Genomic DNA, 23,040 nt, shown 5'->3' with positions numbered 1-23,040 from the left:
AAGAAGGTTTTTTTTTTATTGAACAGAAGGTTCTGCCTATTGCTTTTCAAGGCTTTTACGAAGGCCCCACATCTTTTCAAACATTTTCCTTTTGATCTTTGTCAGATTATTATGTGAAAATATGAATATAAGTGTTCAGGTCATGAATTTCATAGTGCAGAATCAAAAATCTAATCAAACAAAAAAAAAAGGAAAAAATATATATACGTATAGTGATAATAATAATAACAGTAATAGCAATGAATACCCAGTAAAAACTATAAATGTTTGCAACAACAACAATGATAATTAAAGCTGCAAGCAGCGTTTGTGTGGCCGACGCCGACCCCGATGACCCCTGACCTGTGCCGACGCCTGCAATTGACCCCTGTCCTCTGCCGACGCCCAGTGACATTTGCTGACTCTGAAAGAAGCCTATGCAAATGATGCAGATTTTTTTTTGAAGTGTCTGTCCAATGTAAAATATAGGCCTTGATGAGACAAACACGTCGGTGTTTGAATGACGTCTGCCACCAGGGGGCGCACTGTAACGGTCTGGCCGAGGACTCGGGCTCCGAGAGCAGCAGCAGCCACTCAGAGTGCACACGCACACACACACACACACACACACACACACACACACACACACGTGAGCGAGATTATCCAAAAATGCTCCAGTGAAACTCGTTGAAAATCACCTCAGAGGTAGTTGAGGACATGTAGAACAAGAATCTGGTGGAGTTTGCAGAAAACGCTGTGATTTTGTTTTTTGAGATAATAAAACTGCTTGCACGAAGGGTAGCTGGCGTGACCGCAGTCTCTCAGAGAGGCAGTATGATGCCCCCTGGCTGCAGGTGAATGTTATTTGATGGCAGGTGGAGCAAGATGATTCTGGAACCTTCTCTGGTACTTCCAGCGCCTGGGGCTGCCCAGCAACCTGCTGCAGCTGGTCAGGGCCTCGCCACTGGTCAGCCAGCTCCCACTGGTAGGAGGCTGAGCATACACACACACACACACACACACACACACACACACACACACAGCAGCCGGATAACTCTGCAGTGAGGGTGAGGCTCCAGTGGGACACTCTGGGCCCCGACACCAACCAGTGGCCCCCCCCTCTACATCCTGTGGAGGATCCACAGTAGGACACACACACACACACACACACACACACACACACACGCACACACACACACCCCTACCTGGGGGTCACCCAGGTTGTCTCTCTGTCCTCCCGCCACCAGGTGGTGCCCCCATGAGGACCTACAGCTGGCGGAGGCACAACCACCCCTTCACACTGTCCTTCCTGGAGGAGGTGCTGTGCTGGGTGGGTATGAACGAGGTGCACAAGGCCGTCGCCAAGCTGCCCGGCTCGCCGCGCACCCAGAGGAGCCTCTACCGAGAGTTCCTCTTCCTCACGCTGGCCGCCATGGGCAAAGACCACATGAGTAAGACCTCGCCTGTCTACTGCACCGATGACATCACTTCCTGTCGTCGCTTAATTATTGATGACCTCACTTCCAGTGAATTGCTTTATACTGATGACATCACTTCCTGTGATCTGTTGATGCTATTTCAACTGTTGACATCACTTCCTCTGACCAGTTTTCATTGATGACATCACTTCCTGTCGTCACTTAATTATTGATGGCCTCACTTCCAGTGATCTGTTTAATTGATGACATCACTTCCTGTGATCAGTTTATTTGGATGACGTCACTTCCTGTTATCGCAAAAAAACAAAACCAAAAACTATAGTCTCAGTCGGCGGCAGCGGTGGCGGCAGCGGTGGCGGCAGGTCTGGCGTGTTTTGCTGGAGTTAGCGTTAGCGTTCCGAGTGCCACTACGAATGCTTCACTTAGCGTTAGGCTAGACGCAGCCAGTGACTCCGCCCCCTTCCTCTCCTCTGCAGAGTCCTTCTACAAAAAGTACCGGGCGGCCTACCAGCACGCTGGGTCGCGAGGAGCTGCGCAGGAAGCGAGTGCAGCCGCCCAGTCCCAAAGCCATCGACTGCCGCCGCAGCTTCCACCCCACGCTCGAGTGCTGTTTGCCTCCCGGTGGACGGCAGGGGGATGAGGCGTCAACCTGACCCTGATGATGGAAGCGGAGGCGGTTCTTTCAGAGCTGCGCTATGATTGGTGGGCTCCTGCAGGTGTCTCATCCAGACTCCACCCTCAACCCCACCGCTGGCCCCACCCACCTCTCTGGCTCCGCCCCGCTCTCCTCTACAGCAGCCCCAACGGACACATTCACTTCCTGTCTGAATCACCTGTAGTGGCCTCGCCCCCTTCAGCCTGCAGCTGGTGACAGGAAGCTGCTCAAAGAGTCTTTTAGCAGCGGAATGATGATGTCGACAAAGTGCTTCTACCGGTTGGACAGGTCACTTCCTGTCAGAGTGCGTTGAAGCACCACAACAAACGACAGATGATTTGTTCAAAAATAATAATAGGTGAACATAAAAAAAATTATTTCCCAGCATCCTTTGCTGCAGGGAGTGGATGGTGTTCCAGGTGTTTTCAGACCTCAGTGTGAAACCCACTTCACTGTTGGAGCCTGTTGGGGGTGAGGAAGTGGGCGGAGCTTGTTCTGTTGCACTGGACTACAGGAGTGTATTTAAAAGACATCTTTGTGTTTGCTGTTGTTGTAATTGATACCTGTGAAGCCACACGCCCTTTTCCCTTTTTTGTGTTTGCTTTTTTTTAAAGAAAAAAATCTGAAAATAAAAGAATAAGGGACAAGTGTTGAACTTTGAAAAAAATTCAGATGGGTTCTATTGGAGCAGTGGGCGGGGCTAACCTGGAGCACACACACACACACACACACACCTCCGTCCAGGACCGGAACAGGAAGTCAGAGCATCCTGCCTTCACAATAAGAGTCTGCATCGTTTCTGCTGTCTTGCCACTCCATCCATCCATCCATCAAGATCTTCTGACTATTATAATGATCACAGTAAGTTCTGTCAATGAAGAGGTGTGTTTGGATGTGATGCTGCTGTTTATGTCGGCAGGTAGGTGGAACATTAATCATTCATAATCAAAAAAGAGAAATGTTTTTACTGACCATTTCCAATTTTCCTTCCATCCATCCATCCATCCATCCATCCATCCATCCATCCACAATCCCCTCTTCCTGCTGCTCTGAGGCTCTTGGGGGTTTGCTGGAGTCTCTCCCAGCTGTCACTGGGTGAAGGCTGGGTGACACCCTGGACCAGTGGCCACTTTTTTAGGGACACAGAGACACATAACCAGCTGGACCAGTAGTTCTCTTCTACCTGGATCAGGGAACCAGGACCGGGTTGCAGAGATTTGTGGTTACGGTTCTGCTGCAGCCGCGGTCTAGAAGCCAATACATCAATGAAATGCTCATGGATTATAAGCCCAGTAGGACTCTTGAGATGTGTAGACTCAGGTCAGATAGTGGAGCCCAGAGTTCAAACTCAACATGGTGAAGCAGCATTGAGCTGTGATGCTGCTCACTGATGGAAGCAGCTGCCAACACAAGTGAAGTCAGTGTGAATGTGTTTCAATCCAGGTTGAAGACTCTTTTCTCTATGCTCAAAATTGAGTGCTTTTGTGCATCTTGTAGTATTTTATTATCTTTTTATTTCTATTCTCCCATATTACTGCTCTATTGACGCCTTCTATTATGTATTTTTCTCTGCATTTTGTCTTTGAAGACTGCTAGCTTGCTAGGTGACAGCAGCTGATTAGTTTGTTAGCTGGTAGCCACTTCGCTTGTTGACACACAAACTAGGACACACACCTGCGTGGAAAGAATCTTTATTGAGGACATTAAAGTGACTTTAATGTTTTAAGAGGTGGCTGTCTTGTTGCTGCTGCTGCTGCTGCTGCTGCTGCTGCTTCACTCAAGTCACCGACCAGTCCAGGGGATCAGCTGGCGACCTGCCACACACACACACACACACACACACACACACACGGTTACCAAGCAACAGTGAGCTCCTCCTCCAACCAGCATTCGAAATCAATCATCAATAATCATTTCACAATCATCCTGCATCACCGAAATCATTTGAGCAGGTTTGCCAGCAGAACGGCGGCAGCAGCCACAGCCAGGAGGACGGGGGAGGGGCTGCCGCCGTTGGCTGGGCTGTTGTTGGTGGTGGTGGTGGTGGTGTTGTTCTGGCCATTGATGCCGTGAAAGACTGTTGGAAGCGGAAAGACTTGAGTCAGCCTGCAGCTTTTGTACCTTCTCAAACATCTCAACAGGGTTTTCTTACCAGCAGCAACCAGAAGGAAGAGCAGAAGAGTCTTTATAATCATCCTGACTGAGCGAGCGCTGCCTTTTTCCTTTTGCCTCTCTTCTTTTTCTTTCGCGGCAGTTCCAAGAGTCCAATTTCTCCTTTTCCAGATTTCCTAAATATCCTGGGGGATACTGAGCCTTCCCTTCCTCCACGGCTGCAGAAATAGTCGTAGATGAAAGAAAAGAGGGACTTTGGTGCAAGGCACTGGACGCCAGATCAAAGTCAGCCTTGAAGTCCCAACATACTTGCACACAAGAATCAGCTGACCAGAAAAGATCAATATGCAGCCGCCATCTCAACAGAAATCTGCTTGACGTTGGGCCGCGAGCCGCTGCGGTATGGCCCCTGACCTGACGGCGGGCCAGCTGGAGCTTCTGGGCCTGGAGTTGATGGACAGACAGACAGACAGACAGACAAACAATAGCACGACGGAGGAACAGACAGGCAGGCAGGCTTCATGCTGGGGCGGAGTCAGGGAGGTGAGGAGGTGGACTAGGAGGAGCAGGAGGAGAATAGGTTCCTGGAGCTGCCAGCTGGACCAGTAGTTCTCCTCTATCCGGACCAGGGAAGCAGGACCGGGTCGTGGCGATTCGTGAATCTGGTTCTCCTGCAGCCGCACAGCTCCAAGCGGGTCGCCCTGTGATGACGGAACCAAAGTTGTGAAGCCGGAAGAAGATACAGAGGAAAACAAGTGCTGTGTCTCAATTCAGGTGCTGTGTCTCAATTCAGGGTCTGCACCCTTCAAACCGAGTGTCCTCCGTCTGAAGGAAGCGTTCTTCGAGGACTCAGCCTAGAAGGACGGACCAAACCACACAGGACGGTCTAGCCTTCGGCGTATTTCCTCGTTGCGTCACCGACGTTCCCTCCTGCTGGAATGTACTGCTCTCATCAGGCCTGCTCTCATCAGACCTGCTTTGATGAGAGCAGGCCTTCGCTGTGGCTCAGTCCCGAAAAATAATAACAATGATGGGATCGATAATAATAGGAAGAGATAACCAAAATGATTATCATTATCTGAATTTAGATGCCCCGAATAGCAAGCTCACGCGTCAATGCTGGGCTGGCTGGCCGACCCTCGTCCGGCTGTGAGGACCTGCCTCCAGGACCCCCGCAGGCTGTGAGCTGCACACAGAAATGATGAGGCAGAACAACACAAGAGTGTTGTCCTGGTGTGTTGTGGCACAAACCATAGAAACGGTGGTGTTCAGCCAAAGTCTACTTGAAAACTAGAATCTGCGTCCCTATGTGGAACTTCAAACACCATCAAAGTTCGATAGGAACACATCATAACGCAAAGGTTAATGGACCCATCCATTTCCCCCCAAAATAGCATAAAATAGCATCTTCTTGAGGCAGGAGACGGTTAAAGAATTAGTTCCAGAAGTTGTCTCACGGAGTGATGTAATAAAATACACAAGGAACGAACAAATCTTTTGGAGATTTTTTTTTAGCATTTCTTTTGAGTCTCTCCTCTAATCTCTGTCGCCCTCTGACGACACTGCAGCTGATGATCGGTGGCTGCATGTCTCAGCCGTCGCTGCAAACAGATGCTTTAACGTTTCCGCCGAGACTCGGAGATGTATGAAGCAATTACAAACGTTCGGCGCAACAAAACATTCAGTCATCGACTCGCAGCCTGGAGGTAACGGTCGCTCGTTAACCTCTGACCTTAAACCCGCTAATAAAAGTGTGACGTTTGACTGATGTGTGCCGCTTCCGGCGCTGCCCTCCAGTCCGGAGCTCTGACTTTTCAAAGAATTTCACACATTTGGTGGAACTGACGTACAACAGACTGCTGTTTGACCAGCAGATAGAGCAGGCTACATGAAAATAATGATGATATTAATAATAAAAAATAAAAATATTATTTAATTTAATATTAATAAATATTATTATTATTATTAATAATAATAATAATAATAATAATACTTAACTTGAACAGAGATAGTTACATTTTAAATTTTAAAGTTAAATTAATGAACAGTGGTGAAAAAAAGAATCTATGTAAACTTGCTGAATCACAGCAAAAAGCTAATAATTTGCAGTCCACAGTAAGAAAATAAACACAATCCAGATAGAAGAGAAATGAAGAGAGGGCATACACAAGATTATACATTATGTAACTAGAAGGATAACAGACCCAGACCGGATAAAACACAATAATGACAATGTTAAAACCATATCATCATAAATTGTGCTCTGGTAGCCACAAGTCAATTTAGTGGTTGTACCTTTGGTTTGATTTGAGCTATTTTGTTTTGTCACACACATACACCATGAAGACCCTTGTATATAAAACAGGTGAAGCAGCACCGCCATTCAGATTCAGAATCAGAATACTAGAATAACGCTGCAGGCAAAATCAATACTGGAGACAAATAATCTCAGCTATCTCACAGAATGACAACATAAAACTGTTGCCATAAAATTAGGCAGGTCTTGGAACAAGCTGTGGCTCATTTGCATTCTATGATCGATTCAAGGCCCAAATGAGTCTCAGGTGAATACACTGGATGATACATTTGCAGTCACTCTTGAAAATGCCACATTTTAAACAATAATTTCAGATCGATTTTAAAGGAAATTGTTCATTTAGGGATTCCTCAATGTTCTTAAGCTAGTTTCCATTTTCAAACTTCATCCTTTTTTAGAAATCTTATGTAATTCAACCAGCCATCCATTTTCAGTACCCATTTATTCTTGAGCTCAGGGTCACAGGGGTCTGCTGGAGCCTAGCTCAAGTAATATCAGACATAAATATTATAAATCAAAGAAATGAAAATGCCTTTATTTATAAATTGTTTTATTGTTTAACAATTATTAATCTTATTTTCTGTTTGTTTTTTTTCAATTGATTTGTTTTGTCCAGCCTTCTGGTCCTCCATGTTCCACCAACATTAATAAAAATAAATAGAGATTTCAGGAGAATGTCTGAATAAGACCATATAATATAAACCAATTCTCAATGATAAAATATTTATTCTGACCAATCTCGCTCAATCCCGCAAATGTTAAAAATATTTTTTTTTGTATTTTCAAACTTTTCTGTGGTGTGAACAGTGATTCTGATTTGATTTAAAAGCTTTTTATTTTCTGCTTGTTTTATTTTTTCTTTCTTTAGATGGGCGAGGCTGAACATACGGTGCTAACGTCCCATTAAAACAAGATTACAGCTCATTTGGAGCTGATGGATGTGAATCCAATCGACGCTCTCACCTTTCTGTGGTCTCCAGCAGCTCCTGAGGGAAATATTCTCCTTGCTGAAGCCGAAACAGAAGAAGGTTGAGAAGGAATCGATGGTGAGCAGAGGAAGAGTAGAGTGAGGATTGTAATAGAAACTGCAGCTGAGCTGGATTTTCTAATTAGTCCGAGGTTCTAATTAAGGCCACACAGTGTGATAAGGTCCCATCGTCATTAGAAATGAGCTCATTATTTTTCACTCAACATATCTGTTTCTGGCGACACGGTGGCGCAGTGGTTAGCGCTGCCGCCTCACAGCAAGAAGGTCGTGGGTTCGATTCCGGGGCCCGGGCCTGTGACCTTTCTGTGTGGAGTTTGCATGTTCTCCCTGTGTCTGTGTGGGTTCTCTCCGGGTTCTCCGGCTTCCTCCAAAAACATGCATGTGAGGTCAACTGAACACTCTAAATTGTCCGTAGGTGTGCATGTGAGTGTGAATGGTTGTTTGTTTCTATGTGGCCCTGTGATGAACTGGCGACTTGTCCAGGGTGTCACCCTGCCTTCTAAGACAGCTGGGATAGGCTCCAGCAGACCCCCGTGAATAAGTGGGTATAGAAGATGAATGAATGAATGAATGAATGTATGTATCTGTTTCTCACCAGAGTGAGCAGAGCCAACAGGAGTCAACAGGTGGCGCTCCACTGACAGCTGGCTGTCTGTATGTCACAGGCTGACATGTGAAAAAAAAAACATCCCCACCTGAGGCGCCCGCTGCGACACCACATGCGTGAAACATGGACCTCCTGTGTCGATTAGTCATGTCTCCTCCCGGCAGACAGACAGCTTCTCCATTCAGTGTCTGACGGCCCTGAAACTGATGAAAATGATCCATCATTCAAATCTCGGGGCGACAAGTCCATTGGAACCAAGTGGTCAAGGAGAAAAGTCAGGCTGTGTCCTCGTTGGTTCTTGGTGTTTACGGATGAACGTCCAGTAGAAACGGTCTGTTCAGCTACTCATTTAAAAAGAAAAAAGAAGTAGCACTGGTGCTAATGTTGAACTCTAGCAGCTCATCTTTTGATATAATTGTTTATTATTTCTGTTTAGTGTTAAAACTACAATGCTTAGGTCAGGCTGACAGGCAAAACAAGGCCTTAAGTGTTCTAATAGGCTGTAGATATCACAGCTACAGAATACAGATCTAGTATAGTAGAGTATAAAAGGAACTGTGATGTCAGCTCAGTTTATGTTGTGTAATTGTTACCTTGACAACATCATAATTTGAAGTTATGTGGAAATTTCCTTATTTGAATAAGACATAAGTGTTACAGTTTACAACAGAAATGTCGATGTATGCAGTTTTTCTAAATCATATGTTGTTTATTAATGTGAGAAAGTTCAGTGGCGTGAAAATATTAGTCCAGTACCAAATATATGGGAAATTTCTGCCAGACTGTCGGGAAAATATTAAACCTTCAATGTCGTGTTCTAGATTTATTTCTGCTCCTCATATGAAGAATAACAAGAAATATGTTGCACCTTGAAAACTTTGTTCTTTGAAATGTAAGAAATGGCAACCTTTTTATGTTATTTCTTTACTTAGAATCTCACGGAATGAACAGACAGTGATGTTTTAGCTACGTCCAACTCCTGAACACAGACTGAATATTTCTGGTAGAAAGTCCCGTTTTATTTTGTCCCGAACCTCTTCTTTGGTTCTTAGATGCAGCCACAAGATGGCGCTGTTTCTTTGCAAACGGAAGCCTGAGCGGATGACGGAGGGTGTTGGCAGTGTCAGAGGGAACTTCCCCCTTCTACAGTTGGGCCCACCCACTCGTTGAAATGACGTCGTGTAAAAAACAGTGAACTTAGGTACAAATTGAGAAAAATCAAACTTGTGGTACAAACAATGTTCTGAAGGTTCGAAAGGCATTCTGCAGTGCACCACTGAAAAAAAATGAAGTGCTGATAGAAACATTTTTCACAATCTTCAGACTGCAGCAGGTGTTTTCAAGTATATTTGCATAAAATTCCATATAATGGGATCCAGTATAACCAGCCCATGTTTTCTAAGAACAACATGCACCTTGTACAGACACAACAGAATTCTGTTCATCCCCAAATTGAAATTAAACTCATATTGACATGAAGATTTTATGTTGTTGACATAAAAGAAAACAACAACCAAACTCTTTCTTTTCTGCGCAGACCATAGTAGACATGACATGACATGAGATTTAAAAAAAAGAAAAGAAAAGAAAAGCAGATGAGTGGTTTGGCGTTACAATTGTAGTTAAATGAGGGGAAGTTCCAGGTGCAGAGTGCCGAGCTGGGTGAGAAAATGATCATTCCACCTAATGTCATTTAAGATCATTCAACACAATTGAGGAGCATCAAATTTGTAATTCATCAAATTCCAAATTTATGTGCAGACTTTACACTCTGTGGTGAAATGCACGGTTCCGGTTGCTAGAAAATGTGACTCTCTGAGCCGTAGAATCGATCGGGCACACCCTTGAAATACTGGCTATGTCACCTGCTGTACGTCAGGATCTTTTTACCGGCCAGTTAAGACCTGAGAGGCACCAGGATGCTGCCGCCATCCTTCACCGGACGACTGGGAGATTTGTTTCGTAGCAGCAGGCGTCTGACAGGAGGGGGCGTTGCCAGGGACTCCGGGGGGCCCGAAGAAGAACATTTTCTGTTCTACTGAGACACCAAATGCAGCGTGAGGACCAATTTAACAGTCTCCATCCTGTCAGTGCAGCTTCATTCTCTCCATACTTGGAATGAAATGGGAGTTTCAGGTGGAAGAGGGCAGCAAACGCTGCAAATTCACAAAACAAAATCCTTTAGGAACTTTAAAAGGAGGGTTGCATGATTTTCTCAGTACTAATTTTTGGAGAGGTGGAAGAAGTTGAATAAAGAGGAATATTTTCCCTTAAGTTGTTTTAAACCACTTGGCCCATAACCTTTAGCAGCATTGTAGGAAAGCAACAAATCTACATAACTAATGACTGTGTGCTGGCATTTGTTCTTATTAATTAATTATTTTTTTATTTTGCAGTGCAGTGTGTATGAGTTGTATATAGTAGTATGCATTATTTTTATAACAAATAAATGTTCGTCATTACATCTACTTGCATCATATGATTCTGTTGATCTTATTGTTTTAAAATATCATGGTGTATCGGTGTTGGGATACTTAATTACATTGAACATTTAGCAGTATGAAATTGACCAAAAAAAAAATCAAAATGCCAGTAAAGCTATGATCAGGAAAGTATCCATTGAAAATTGGCGGCAGCAGACGGTACAATTAGCCATGTACACGTTGTCCTTATTGCTCTCTAGCCACACACATTCTTATTCCCACTCGGCTCTGTACTTTGTTTTTCTTTATTCTTTGCCGGAGGTGGAGGAAGGTTGTTGTTGACCTCTTCTCTCTCACTTTCTCTTTCTGACTCTGAGGAGGCAGTTTTTTTTAATCTGTTAGCAGCAGCGTAGTTGTGGACTGGAGGAGCACGGCGGTGAAACGGTTGGTTGCTAGGATACGATACGATACGATCATAGTGATTGGCTCTGCTGCCTGCATGCCTATGAAGAGGAGAGTACTGACCAATGAGCTCAAGCCAGCGCTTCCATGACACCAGGTTAGAGTATCTTGCTCCTGCTCCCATAGCCTAAGATAGCTGCCCCTTCTTATTGCTTGTGTGTGTGGCCATGTGAGGCACGCACGCAGTCCGCAAGTGAGCGAGTGACTGAGAATCACCATAATGAGCTCTCATTCTTGTATGACCCCAAAATACGGAATAAAGTGCATCCCGTATCAGTTCATTTCAGGACAGGTCTTTTAGTTGTCAAATACGGAACAACCCCGTATTTTTTCGGTTGGCAAACCTATTGAAAACTTCAATACCGTTTCTTCAATTGTTTTGCTGTTGCCTTTTCTCAAAAACAAATGCAAATAATCAGTTTACGTTTTTATTTTACTACGAACCTCAGACCAGATCTTGTGCTCTGGTCCACATCACTTTGCACTGTATGCATTATAGAACTCACTGTGCCTTTGGAGGATGCAGTGGAGGAGGCCTACGAACGCAAGAGCCTTAGGGATGCCGAGCTGGCAGCTGATGCTGAGCAATGCGGTTGCAAGGCCAAAGACTGACCAGTGGAAGTTGGCTGCAGAGGCTTCGTGGGCAAGTCTACAACCAGGCTGCTCAAGGACATGGGAATTCAAGGCCGAGCCCAACGTCAAGCCATCAAAGCGCTCGCTAGTCAGACACGTCCTGGCCCCCAAAATACCACCACATGCCCAATTCACATCTCCGCAGAGGAAGACACAAATGGAGCTAAGGACAGAAGGGGGCGCATCTGGGACGCTGATGGGCCCTTTTGAGGTGTTGGGGACTGTTTATCGAAGCACAGATGAAGCACGGTGTCCTGCTGGTGACTCCAGTGAAGCCCTTAGCCTACGCACCCACACATACACACAGAACCACGGTTCCCACTTAGAAACCCCCACTGAAGTCTTACACCCCGCCTCCCCTTTACCATACTGGCGGGGTGCCTGGGAGGAAGGGGAGTTGAGAGCGGATGCTGATGTGTCCGTAGACCCTGACAACCCCAGGTTCTCAGCCCCGCCCATCTCACCACAGTTCTCACTTGGAAACCCTGCTGGTACTCCCCACTAACATCTCGGGTAAACTATTCTTCAAGGGATTTTAACACTGAGTCCTAATTAGAACTTAAATAAACAGCTTGTTTCCTTATTGTCTCTGTGTCTTATATGAAACAGCAACAAATGGGCAATTCATTGGACAAACTCGCTTCAGCACGCATAGCGGTATTTTTCTGGACTTATTAAAACTGTTGAATAACGTCTTAACATCGCCATCTATATTTGTATTGGTGGCATTATGAGGTGTATAAATTTAGGTATGACAAAGTACGACGTCATTGAAGGCCCAGACGTGAAATGCTCGGCCCACCACTGGTGTTAGCATTGAGTCGAGCTGGCTGCTGGTGTACACCAAGCAACTCTGGCAGCAGCTGTAATTAGAGGAGCTTTAGAAGGTGACGAAGGCTTGCGAGAGAAATAATTATCTAGTTTCCGATAATTGCTTTCCTGCACTTGAAATGATATTAAAGCTCGCAGTCTTCCATGTGAGCTGTGTAAGCGAGCTTCCTGTTGCCCGTGTCTGTGTGTGTTTGTGTGTGCGTGCGTGCGTGTCTGTTAAACAGCAGATGCTGGCGTGTTTCAGGATGTGTGGTGCCGGTGAGGTAGCATATAATCACTGCTGCAAAAAAAAAATAAAAACACCAACAAACAAACAAACAAACCGGGCGCGGTCGCTCAGCTTCTCCACGCTCCACGCCGCAATTACAGCTCGGAGCGCCGTGTGCGTGTCTCCAAGATGGATGAAGGCAGACAGAAGCAGAAGAGGTCCCGAACCCACAACAACCTTCATTACCTCAGAGTGACGCACGAGGATGCTGAACTCCTCCAGGTCGCTCTGCGTTATTTAGCCGACCAATCAACTCGAGGAGAGCTGTGCCTTTTGTACAGAGGGTTCACAAGGAGTGGGCGGGGCCACGAATGCTGCAGGCCACACGCTCATTATTGTGCCCTGCGTCTTTGATATGCTCTTCTGTTATTTTTCACCCCCGTCCCTCCCTGCCTCTCTGCACCCCCGCCCCCACTCCACCCCGCCGCCCCCACCTCTTAGTTTTCCTGTGCTGCTGCTTTCATGAAAGTTGAAAAATGAATCCCAGCGAGGGAAGATGAAAGTGCCTCCTTCCACGCCGGACAATTTAAAGACGGACGTCTGTGGCCCACGCTGCAACACGTCTGGGCTCGGCTTCCCTCGGGAGGGGGCTCGGCTCCACGCTTTCAGGGCAGGAAGTGACAGTTTTGTGCATTAATCATCGCCCACAGACGGGCCTGATGCCTCTCCCCTCCACCCCTGTGTGTTCATAATGCAGATAGGGACAAAATAAAGCTGGAGATTTCGCTGACAGGGTGCAGAGGGGGGTGGAGGGGATTGTGAGGGAAGGAGGAGCAAGTGAGCCGAGGGCTTTCACTGCGATGGAGATGCGCAAAGCTGGCGAAAAGTGGCGGGAGGAGAAATCGGTGCCCACAAGACAGAGATATTATCATGGCATTAATTTTTTTTCCTGTCTTTTAGCCAGTTGATGCTAATCTCCGGTCTAGTCTAATCTCCTGCAGCTGGTCTGTGGGTGCTTACTAACAGTGCTGCTTGCAGCTGCAGCAGCACGTCTTCAACCGGACTTAACGTTACATTTTTTATTGGTTCACGTTTGATAAACGGTCATTTCCATAGGCACCTGTTTGGTGGAAGTAGCCGACGTCTGTCAGTGGTTCGTAGTCGAAGCCTTTGGCTGTGTCCGAAATAACTCACTCCTTTCCTCCTCCCTTTACAGAAAGTTCTATGTAGCCAACTTACATAGTTTGCGTAGTTAGGCTTGCACTGACTCATTATCCCAATTGAAATAAAAAAAATCTTTCGGGCACCACCTGTGGCACCGTTAACAATCAATTAAAATATCCCGCAGGTGTTAATAAATAAATTAAAAAATAGACAAAAATTAATTTACACTTATATATGCATTTTTGTGCAAAGTTCATACGATACTAAGCGTTTTCCCACATTTAAAAAAAAACAAAAGCTCGACTTCTCTCACCTGTTTTACCTTTGGGTTAGCAAAAGCGCAATACATGATGGTATATATTGCCTGGTTTGTGACCCTCGGTAGCGCACTACTTTTAGCGATGCACTGTGGGATACAGTTTTTAATACCAATGGGATTTAAACACTAATACAAAATGGTGTAGCCTCTAGTCTATATAGTCAGTAGGGGGCGATATCGGACACAGCCGAAATCATCAGCAAGAACAGTGACCACAACACACAGCGTTGACAACACCGACAATCTGTTTTGTTAGGCTAGTAGCTGTGCTAATAGGCTGTACGAAGTTAGCGTCACCTCTAGCTACCTCACTGTTATCTGATGTCTTTTTTTGTTTTCATGCCAAATGTTTTTCAAACTCCATTTTCACGTTTGACAATAATCAGACTTTTGCAGCACCGGCGCCTCCAAATTAGAACATCTGTTTGTAGAATCACACGTGAGCTGACGTGAGCGGATTGACCGGCGCCACTATCCCACTTTTAAAGCTGTTGATTTTGCGTGGCAACAGAGGCAGAAAAAGGCTTCGCTGCTGGCGAACCATCAAACAAGCAAAAAGTGTTAAACCGATTTTTTTTTTTTTTTTTTGGACTGTAATCTCCTCCCCAAACACCTTGTCGAACCCCGATAACACACACCTGCCGCTTGTGGTGACGACTTCACAGCAGCAGTGAGCGAAACTGGACCGCCCTGATTGACAGCTGGACCGCCCAGGACCGCCCTGATTGACAGGTGGCCAGCCCGCTCGTGGCGAGATGAGGGTGATTCAAACCAGGAACTGAACTCCTGGTCGCGCTTGATTTTTAAACCAACAAGCCGTCGTGCAGCTCAGGAGCGTGTCTGCAACTGTGAAGCTTCTTCTGAGGTCCTACAGCAGAGTGCAGGCAGATTTACACACCAGGGTTTTTTTTTTCTGTATGGAGTGAAGAAGCCGGTGATGAGAGATTAATCATGGGTTAATCATGACCACCGAGTGACTCCTCGGCGCCCATCAGTCAATAAGACTTATCGGTGATGGTCCGACAGCGCAGATCAGGTCCCGATGAGTCACTGGAGAGTGAGGAGGCACAAGGACACTGGTGTCCCCTTAGAAACGCAACCATTAAACAGTTTTGGTAACGGAAGGCGACTCTTCCTGTTTAGGGTGAATTCCTACCATCGTTCTAAACGTTAGAAAACAGCGCTTCTGCAGCTTATCGTATCCAAGTTGTATGCACAGGAGGATCATAAATCACTAATATTACAAGATGCTTTGCCCTCATGAAGCCAATTTTGATTATTCAAATGTAAAAAAAAAAAAAAAACAATATATGATTTTTTTCCTTTCAATCAATATTTGTCATCGATGGAGCAATTGCTGTGCAACAACAGTGAGAGCAACGCTGGAATAGACTTATACATTCAATAAAGGTTAAAAATATACAAATTACAACTACAAATTTAAAAGTGTAATTACAAAAAAAAAACTAGTCAAGTAAATTTTTATGTTTTATCTTAAGTGATTGGAACCAACAGTCAAGTTATGTTATGATTTTTAGCTACCACAACTCGACCTGAACTTGATGACAATTGAATCAACTCTTGAAAGACACAAAGGACAACTCTCATTATTTGATTTTGTTTCTTAAAAATAATAGAGCTGGTTGATAACCTAATAAAATGAAAAGGAAAAAAAAGCTCATTTTATTAGAAAAGAGTGCTTCACTGATCATATCTTGACATTTGAATTCATTAGTAATTCCATCCATCCATTTTCCAAACCCAGCAGACCCCCGTGACCCTGAGCTCAGCCTCTCCCTGCTGTCATAACGCGAAGGCAGGGTGACACCCTGGACAAGTCGCCAGTTCATCACAGGGCCACATAGAGACAAACAACCATTCACACCTACAGACAATTTAGAGTTTCGAATTCACCTTACATGCATGTTTTTTTGATTGTGGGAGGAAGCCGGGGAACCCGGAGAAAACCCACACGGACGCAGAACATACAAACTCCACACAGAAAGGTCCCAGGCCTGGAATCGAACCCACAACCTTCTTGCTGCGAGGCGACAGCGCTAACCGTTGTACCATTGTGCCTTCATTAGTAATTTCAAGTCATAGTTTGTATTCGTAATTTGCATTTAAAAAAATACCATAAATATTTTTTCTCTAAGTTTACATTACAGTTTTAAATAAAGCTCATAAAATTAAACTCAACTCCATGACACAATGTACAACGTATAATGTATTTCCTTGCAGAAAGAAACATGACACCCAATTTTAGAGTCTTCCTACCAGTTGCATCTTCTCAACTGATCAGGAGCTGTTGGGATTTTACAGGTTCCGCTGATCTTTGCTGCCTTGCGTGAGCCCCCTGCATGACTGATTGTTGTCAGTCATGCAGGTCAGTCACAAAGGGACTGATTGTTTTTTTTTTTATTTGACACAACAGCATATAAAAGACAGAGGTGGGAAGGCGGGAAGTCAACTACTTTGATAATGTACTTAAGCAGATTTTTCAGGTATCTGTTATTTATTTGAGTATTTCTTTTTCTGATGTTTTTCTTTCACACCCTACATTTGTACACAAATATCTGCACTTTCTACTCCTTACATTGGAAAAACATGATGGTTACTTTAGTGATTAAAAGATTTTGTAACTCTGATGAACTCTGATGTTGTGTAGTTGCATATAAAAGTGGATGACATTTTAGACGGAGATTATTTTAGAGTAACTTGGCTTATCAACGATTTATTGTCGCATTAACTACATTTGTACTTTTTGCTTATGTAAATTTCAGAACCTGTACTTTCTTACTTTTACTTGAGTAAAGAAGTTGAATTAGTACTTTTACTTTTCCCAGAGTATTTTTTTGAACACAAGTAACTGTACTTTAACTTAAGTACAGAATGTGAACACTTTTGCCACCTCCGATAAAAGAGAAGGTAATCACAGATTCTGTAAAGGAACAATTAAACATGGTCCTCAAGGTTGAGTCCACCTGAAATTCAGAAAACTTCCTGAGACCAAAGAGACATTCGACCCTCTGCTCATTAGCCCTCCGCTGTGCGATGCTGCAGCTGCGTCTTTTGAACAGCGGCGGCTGTCAGGTGGAGCTCACTGGAATGCCTCGTCTCTGCACAGGCATTTCAGTGATGCAGGAGAAACTGGACAACACCACGACATAGAGAGAGAGAAAAAAGAACAGCTTTGAAATACCGGCAAAGGTGTGGGCGGCTATTTGTCTGGACGAGACAAAAGGCAAGGAAAGAAAAGGGGAGATATGAGCAGAGCTGCAGCAGGAGCAGAGGAGCGCTTAATTGTTCCTGCTGGCAAATAGAATTATAAAACAATTCTAATTTAAATGCAGTGAATGCAATAAAAATGTCCTGATTGGCAGATGAATTGCCAGCATTACAATTGAAAAGTCAGAGAAAATAAAGTTCCTTGATCTCATTTAATGACCATGACTGACTGAGACCTTTGTTTCCCCTTTGGCTCTTGATGAACAACGCCGGTGGTCAGGTGATCATGCAGCCACGGCGATGATGGACGAACTGCACATTTATTTTCTCCTTGTGGGTCATAAGGCTGGAATGCTAACGAGATTTAAATGGATTGTTCCTGATGAGGGTTTTCACGCCGTCACAGTCAGTGTTCCTGGAATGGAGGAGGTGGAGGAGGAACCCGGTCGTCTCTCTTGGGGGCTGATTGTAGAGACAGAAACAATCACTCATCAAGGCTAATCTGATTGGAGAAGGCCCAGCCAGCGGTCAAGTCACTAAATGACTAATTAGAAACAGGCACAAGAAGGGAAAATGAGACATGAGTGTGAAAGAGCAACCTTTAAATACAGGAACCACCTTTGGCCAGGAAAAAAAAACTCTTTAATATTGATTCCAGTTAGCTAACAAGAAGTGGGAGGGGCTTAAGCTGAATCATCATGCTTATGCTAACGGCTCCAAAAACGATAGTGAAAGTCAAAATGGGCTCTAGAATATGACAGAGGGGCCGGAGCAGAAGCAGATGGATGGAGTGCTTTGGTGAACCACCTCATAGGAAAAAAGAATGGGATATTTGGAAAACATGTGCTTTAATGTCAAGTGAAAATGAACAAAGCCTGACAACAGCCTTAAAACATTGGAAAAAAAATGATGAAATACAGCTGTTTTATTACCTGCTTACTATTAATATGATTTCTTCAAGTTAGGCGGGACGGATTAAAAACTTTAATGGGCCGCATATGGTCCTCCGGCCATAGTTTTCTCATGTCTGGCTTAAACCATAACTGCAGTATAAATTGGACAATTACACACAGCTATGGTTAGCAGAGTGCAGTGTTGAAACATGGCGCTACAGCTTGGGGACCTGACTACGGGGAATGGAAGGGACAAAATGCTTGCAATTGATCAAAACTTAGAGCATTATGCCTCTAATTTAACCTAATCGCCATTAACGCATTGTTAATGACAGCCTTAATGTTTTAATTATGAAGTCCAAAGCGTCTTCCTCAGACTGCAGTTAATATTGTCCCAGTCGTCCCATCAGGCTGCTTTAAATTCTGCTCGCCGCTGTGGGTTAAATCAGCTGGTTGCGGTGAATGCGATGTTGTCGCGCTGACTGTCAGAACTCAGAGACACGAGTCAGTACCTTTGGAGGAACTGTGACAACACTGAAATTTAAACAGTGGCCTTTTTTTCATTTTGTGTCACGTATTCTGGAGGGAACGAAAAGTCAGCCTCGTCTTAAAGACGACGATGACTAACACCACCACTGGATGTTTTTCTTCCTGCTGACAAAAGTGACTGACTCATTTTTAAAGGTGCAGTGTGTAAAATGTGCCAAGGTTTGTTGGCAACAGCCTAATTGAAGCCCCTCCATATTTAGCTTTTTATTGAAATGACTCTTATAACACTGAATCAATCCGTAACCCATTAATATGTTTGACTTAGTAGTAGTTTGGTTTTGCTACTGTCAGAATGATTCAATTACATATAAGAGTCTCTCTAGCCCATTACATAAAGTAAATGGCAACAATAACGACAAGATTAGTATCGATAGTAAAGTAGCAATATATAGTCGTAATATATATAGTAATAACAATAGCAATAAGGCCATATTAGAAGTCTAAATTTGGCTCTCACAGGGAACACAAAGAAAGAGACGAAAAAGGCGTTCAGTTTGCTGCTGCCACTTATTGGAATTCATATTTTTAAGGCAATAGACAAACACACAACACACACACACAAAAAAACAAAAAACAGACAGGCTGGCCACTCAGGAGCAAATGCAAGCACCAGCAGTACAGTACAGTACATAGGTTGAATTTGAAGTGATCTGGTCCAAGGGCACGACTCATGTGATACTTTTGTATAAATGTGTATACAGTAAGTAAAACAGGTCAAAAACGAATCGTTACGAAGGAAAACTGTGCCTCCCACTTCCAAGACCTAAAATCTGACTCATAGAGTACACTGACCAATGAAGTAACGCACATGGATGTTCTGATGCCACTCGGAGACAAAATCACGTTCAAGCTCACTGAAATGATCATGTCTTCCTGACTGAAATGGCACCATGGGGGTCCTTTAAAATCCGTTCATGACTAATTCCTCACACAGATTGCTGACTGCTTCTGGTGCTGCTGCTCTTTTACTTGTTGACTCTTTTTTTTTTTTTTATCTATTTATTATTTATTTCTTATTTTAAGGCTTTGCTGTTTTGCCCAGCAACTTTTACGCGATGACTCACCGCCGGCAGGCAGCTGTTACGCATGACATTACAAAGGGGGAAGGAGGCGGAGAAAGTGCTGAGGTGGAGCGAGGGAGCGAGCGGACAGATGGTGGCAGCCACATAAAAAGGTGTCGGTGCGGTCGCAGCGCCCACTTGAGCCTCTGACGATGGCGCCCACCGAACCCCCCGCGCACAGCCGCTCCAGGATGCCGAGCGCGGCGCCGCTCTGCCCGCCGCCGCTGCTGATGCTGCTGCTGCTACTGCTGCTCTCCAGCGCCGCCGGAGCGCAGTTGCTGGACGAGCAGTCCGAGGAGGAGCTCACACCCAGAGCCCTGCGGGACTTCTACCCGAAGCGGCCGAACTTGACCAGCGAGAAGCAGCTGGTGAGACTGAACTCAGCGTGCAGCAACAGCCATGAAGGAGCCGCAGAGAAGCTGCACTCACATTGAGCGGTTTTTTTTTTTTTTGGGAGGGGGGGTTGTTGTTGTTGTTGTTGTTGTTTTTGGTTGTTTTTTTGTTTTTTTTGCATTTAGATATAATATCACCGTTCAAAATGAATTGTATGTTGTATTAATAATGGTTTTTATTACAATGACCACCAACTCCGTTCAGAAATCTCCAAATTTAAGATCTTCTGCAAGCTGCTGTATTCTTAAACCCTCATGTTGCCCTAAAAGCCCCCTGGACATTTTATGGCTGTAGAATTTAAAAAACTGTGCAGTGAGTGAGTGTTTCAGCCCCTTTTTGTCTAGATAACCTCAAGTTCAGTTTCTGGTAGTTATTGATCTTCATTGTGTGGTTATGACCTGTAAAATAGTGCAAAGGGAAGAAGAACAAAAACAGATTAGATTTTTTTCCCCCAAGTTTATACTGTTATAGGAACTCTGAATGACACAAACAAGGCAATTGAAATCAAGAAATTGAACTTTTAACTATTTTACATATGTACAAAAAATGGAAGTCATTGACTTTAAAATGTGGATTTCCTGTGTCGTAGTTCCAATTTCAACAAAATGTGTTTTTTGGTTGTTGTTTTTTTGTTGTTGTTGCTTGATGCAGAAATTTTCTAGACACTTGTCTAAAGTTGAATGCATGTTTGTTTTTTGTTTTGTTTTGTTTTTTTTACCCAAAAAACCCTTGCAGCTCGGGGCCCTGCAGGAGGTCCTGGAGAAGCTGCAGGCCAAGCGGCTGCCGCTGTGGGAGAAGAAGTTCGGCCAAGTGCCCACGGTAGGTCCACCGCGTCCTCACTGCGCGATGCACCTGTGACCTTGTGCAGCCCGAAGGTCAGACACAGACCAACCAACCTGTTGCTGTCCCCTGTCCCAGTGTGACGTAGGCGAGCAGTGTGCCGTGCGGAAGGGCGCGCGGATCGGCAAGCTGTGCGACTGTCCCCGTGGAGCTTTCTGCAACTTTTACCTGCTGAAGTGCTTATGAACCCCGGAAGCCTGGTGGGTTACGGTGGATGTAGCGGCAGCAGGAGAACCCGTCACCGGTGCCACCGTCCCACGTCCTGCTTTTCCAAAAAGAAGGGCAGAAATCAAGTCAACCTCACTGTTCAGATGATGCTATACGGTTCACTCCCTTATATTCACATCTAGTTTGTATGGACGTATATTGCTGCCATACTAAAAAAAAAAAGCGGTGTTTATATCATAATTACTTAATCAAATAACGATTACATTACTTTTATGAAATATTTTGCAAGATAAAAATGTCTTATTATCCACAAAATGTCTGAAATTTAGAAAAACAACCGTCAAAAGAAAAAACAGCAATTGCGTTTGATAGCTGGAAATACAAAGTTCATCTTGTCTAAATGAAAGAATATATGTACGTAATTAGATTAGTAATTAGTAATTAGATTACTTTTTAAAGGAGTAATCAGTAGTTGGATTACTTTTATGGGGTAATCCCAACAACACTGTTCGCAAGATATAATTTTCACAAAATTTGTGAAAACAAGTAATTGTGTGATACTGAGCAATTTCTTTTAGAATGGCAGCAATGCATTTCTGTGTTTACGTTAACAAGCTTGCAGTAACATACACAGGGAGGTAGAGAGAGAGAGAGAGAGAGAGAGAGAGAGAGAGAGAGAGAGGGACGAAGAACCAGTGGCACAGAAGCTCTTCAACTGGTCTGACCTTTGACCCCACATGTTCCTGAACTTGATCTGCTGTGTTTCACATGAATGTCTGTGCCTGTGACTCATGACTCAAGACAATAAACTCAGAGTCTCATCTTGTTTTGTAGAGCAGCAGAGTGGCCGAGTCTTCTTTCTCACTCACAGCCTGCTGGGTCGGTGCGGCCAATTGTTACATAGTAAACATGTCTTTATTCTATTTATTTATTTATCTATTTTATGGTGTGGGGAGAGGGGGAGGGAGGTAACATATCTCACTGGCAAAAAAAATAGTTGAAGTCAGTGATTGCTCCCAGTACAAATTTGTGAGTGAGAGGTTGGTAGCTGTGGCTGTGACACCTGCCGATGAGACAGTGTTGTCGTGGAAACCAAAAGTAAACAACCAACAGAATTAAATAACAAAGTAAAGGTCCAACTTCCCACCCATCATAGCTTTGTTTCCGCCTCACAGCTCCAGTATTGAATCAAGTAACACGAACCGTCCTGAAACCTTATTTGATTGTGCAAAAATCAGCAGATTTAGCCCTCTGTTTGCAGTCCACGACTAAAAATTGATGCTCTGTTTGGACTCTCCAGATTGGAAGGGAACACAAACAAGGTCTCAGAGTGAGGAGCCAACATATGGGTGGTGGGTGTGGTCACTACACCCAAGAGAGACAGAGGGAGAGAGAGAGAGAGCGATATCTGTACCCTCTGTGACATCACAAGGGGTTGTGAAGAGTGGGGCACGTGTGGGCATTCATTCATCATTTCTGGGGTGTTTACTGGCAGGACAGGAAAACTGATTATTAGTAGGAAACATTGGGGAAGAGATATTTTTGCATATTATGGGACCTTTAATTGCAAAGAATCAGAATTCGGAATCAGAATCAGGAAAAATGTACATAATAATTGTACAGCAATTACAGCAATAAAAATGTGTAAAATGTGAAATGCCAAAGACTCATGGCACTCCGACCTGGGAAAGAAAGACACAGTGTTGTTCAATTCAAAAATACTTTATTTGTCCCTGGAGAAGCAATTTAAAACATTACAGGTACAAATTGG

At 44.3% G+C, this 23,040-nt stretch overlaps 1 protein-coding gene and 1 long non-coding RNA gene across 2 annotated transcripts; both read left to right on the top strand.

The window, feature by feature from the left end:
* The first annotated feature begins 868 nt into the window (after nucleotides 1–868).
* On the top strand, nucleotides 869–1,342 carry LOC142887677 (uncharacterized). The gene is made up of 3 exons (XR_012926578.1): nucleotides 869–964; nucleotides 1,026–1,123; nucleotides 1,227–1,342. It is a non-coding gene; the product is annotated as an uncharacterized LOC142887677 (long non-coding RNA).
* Nucleotides 1,343–19,809: 18,467 nt separating this feature from the next.
* Nucleotides 19,810–22,107, top strand: LOC142895854 (cocaine- and amphetamine-regulated transcript protein-like). Its single transcript, XM_076037209.1, has 3 exons — nucleotides 19,810–20,236; nucleotides 20,997–21,080; nucleotides 21,180–22,107. The coding sequence occupies exons 1-3, from the start codon at nucleotides 20,021–20,023 to the stop codon at nucleotides 21,285–21,287; spliced, it is 408 nt and encodes a 135-aa protein (XP_075893324.1). The 5' UTR covers nucleotides 19,810–20,020; the 3' UTR covers nucleotides 21,288–22,107.
* The last annotated feature ends 933 nt before the right edge of the window (nucleotides 22,108–23,040 follow it).

Source organism: Nelusetta ayraudi, unplaced genomic scaffold, assembly GCF_046127955.1.
Source record: "Nelusetta ayraudi isolate G7.1 ecotype Tasmania unplaced genomic scaffold, CSIRO-AGI_Nayr_v1 ptg000002l, whole genome shotgun sequence".
Taxonomy (NCBI): domain Eukaryota; kingdom Metazoa; phylum Chordata; class Actinopteri; order Tetraodontiformes; family Monacanthidae; genus Nelusetta; species Nelusetta ayraudi.
The sequence above is the reverse complement of the archived record's forward strand: the minus strand, read 5'-3'. Positions and strand labels throughout refer to the sequence as shown.

Excerpts from the sequence above, each read along its gene's own strand:
- LOC142895854 (XM_076037209.1), top strand. The coding sequence starts at position 20,021 with ATGGCGCCCACCGAACCCCCCGCGCACAGCCGCTCCAGGATGCCGAGC. Across the intron at positions 20,237-20,996 it reads TGACCAGCGAGAAGCAGCTG|CTCGGGGCCCTGCAGGAGGT; the intron begins GTGAGACTGAAC and ends AAACCCTTGCAG. Across the intron at positions 21,081-21,179 it reads AGTTCGGCCAAGTGCCCACG|TGTGACGTAGGCGAGCAGTG; the intron begins GTAGGTCCACCG and ends CCCCTGTCCCAG.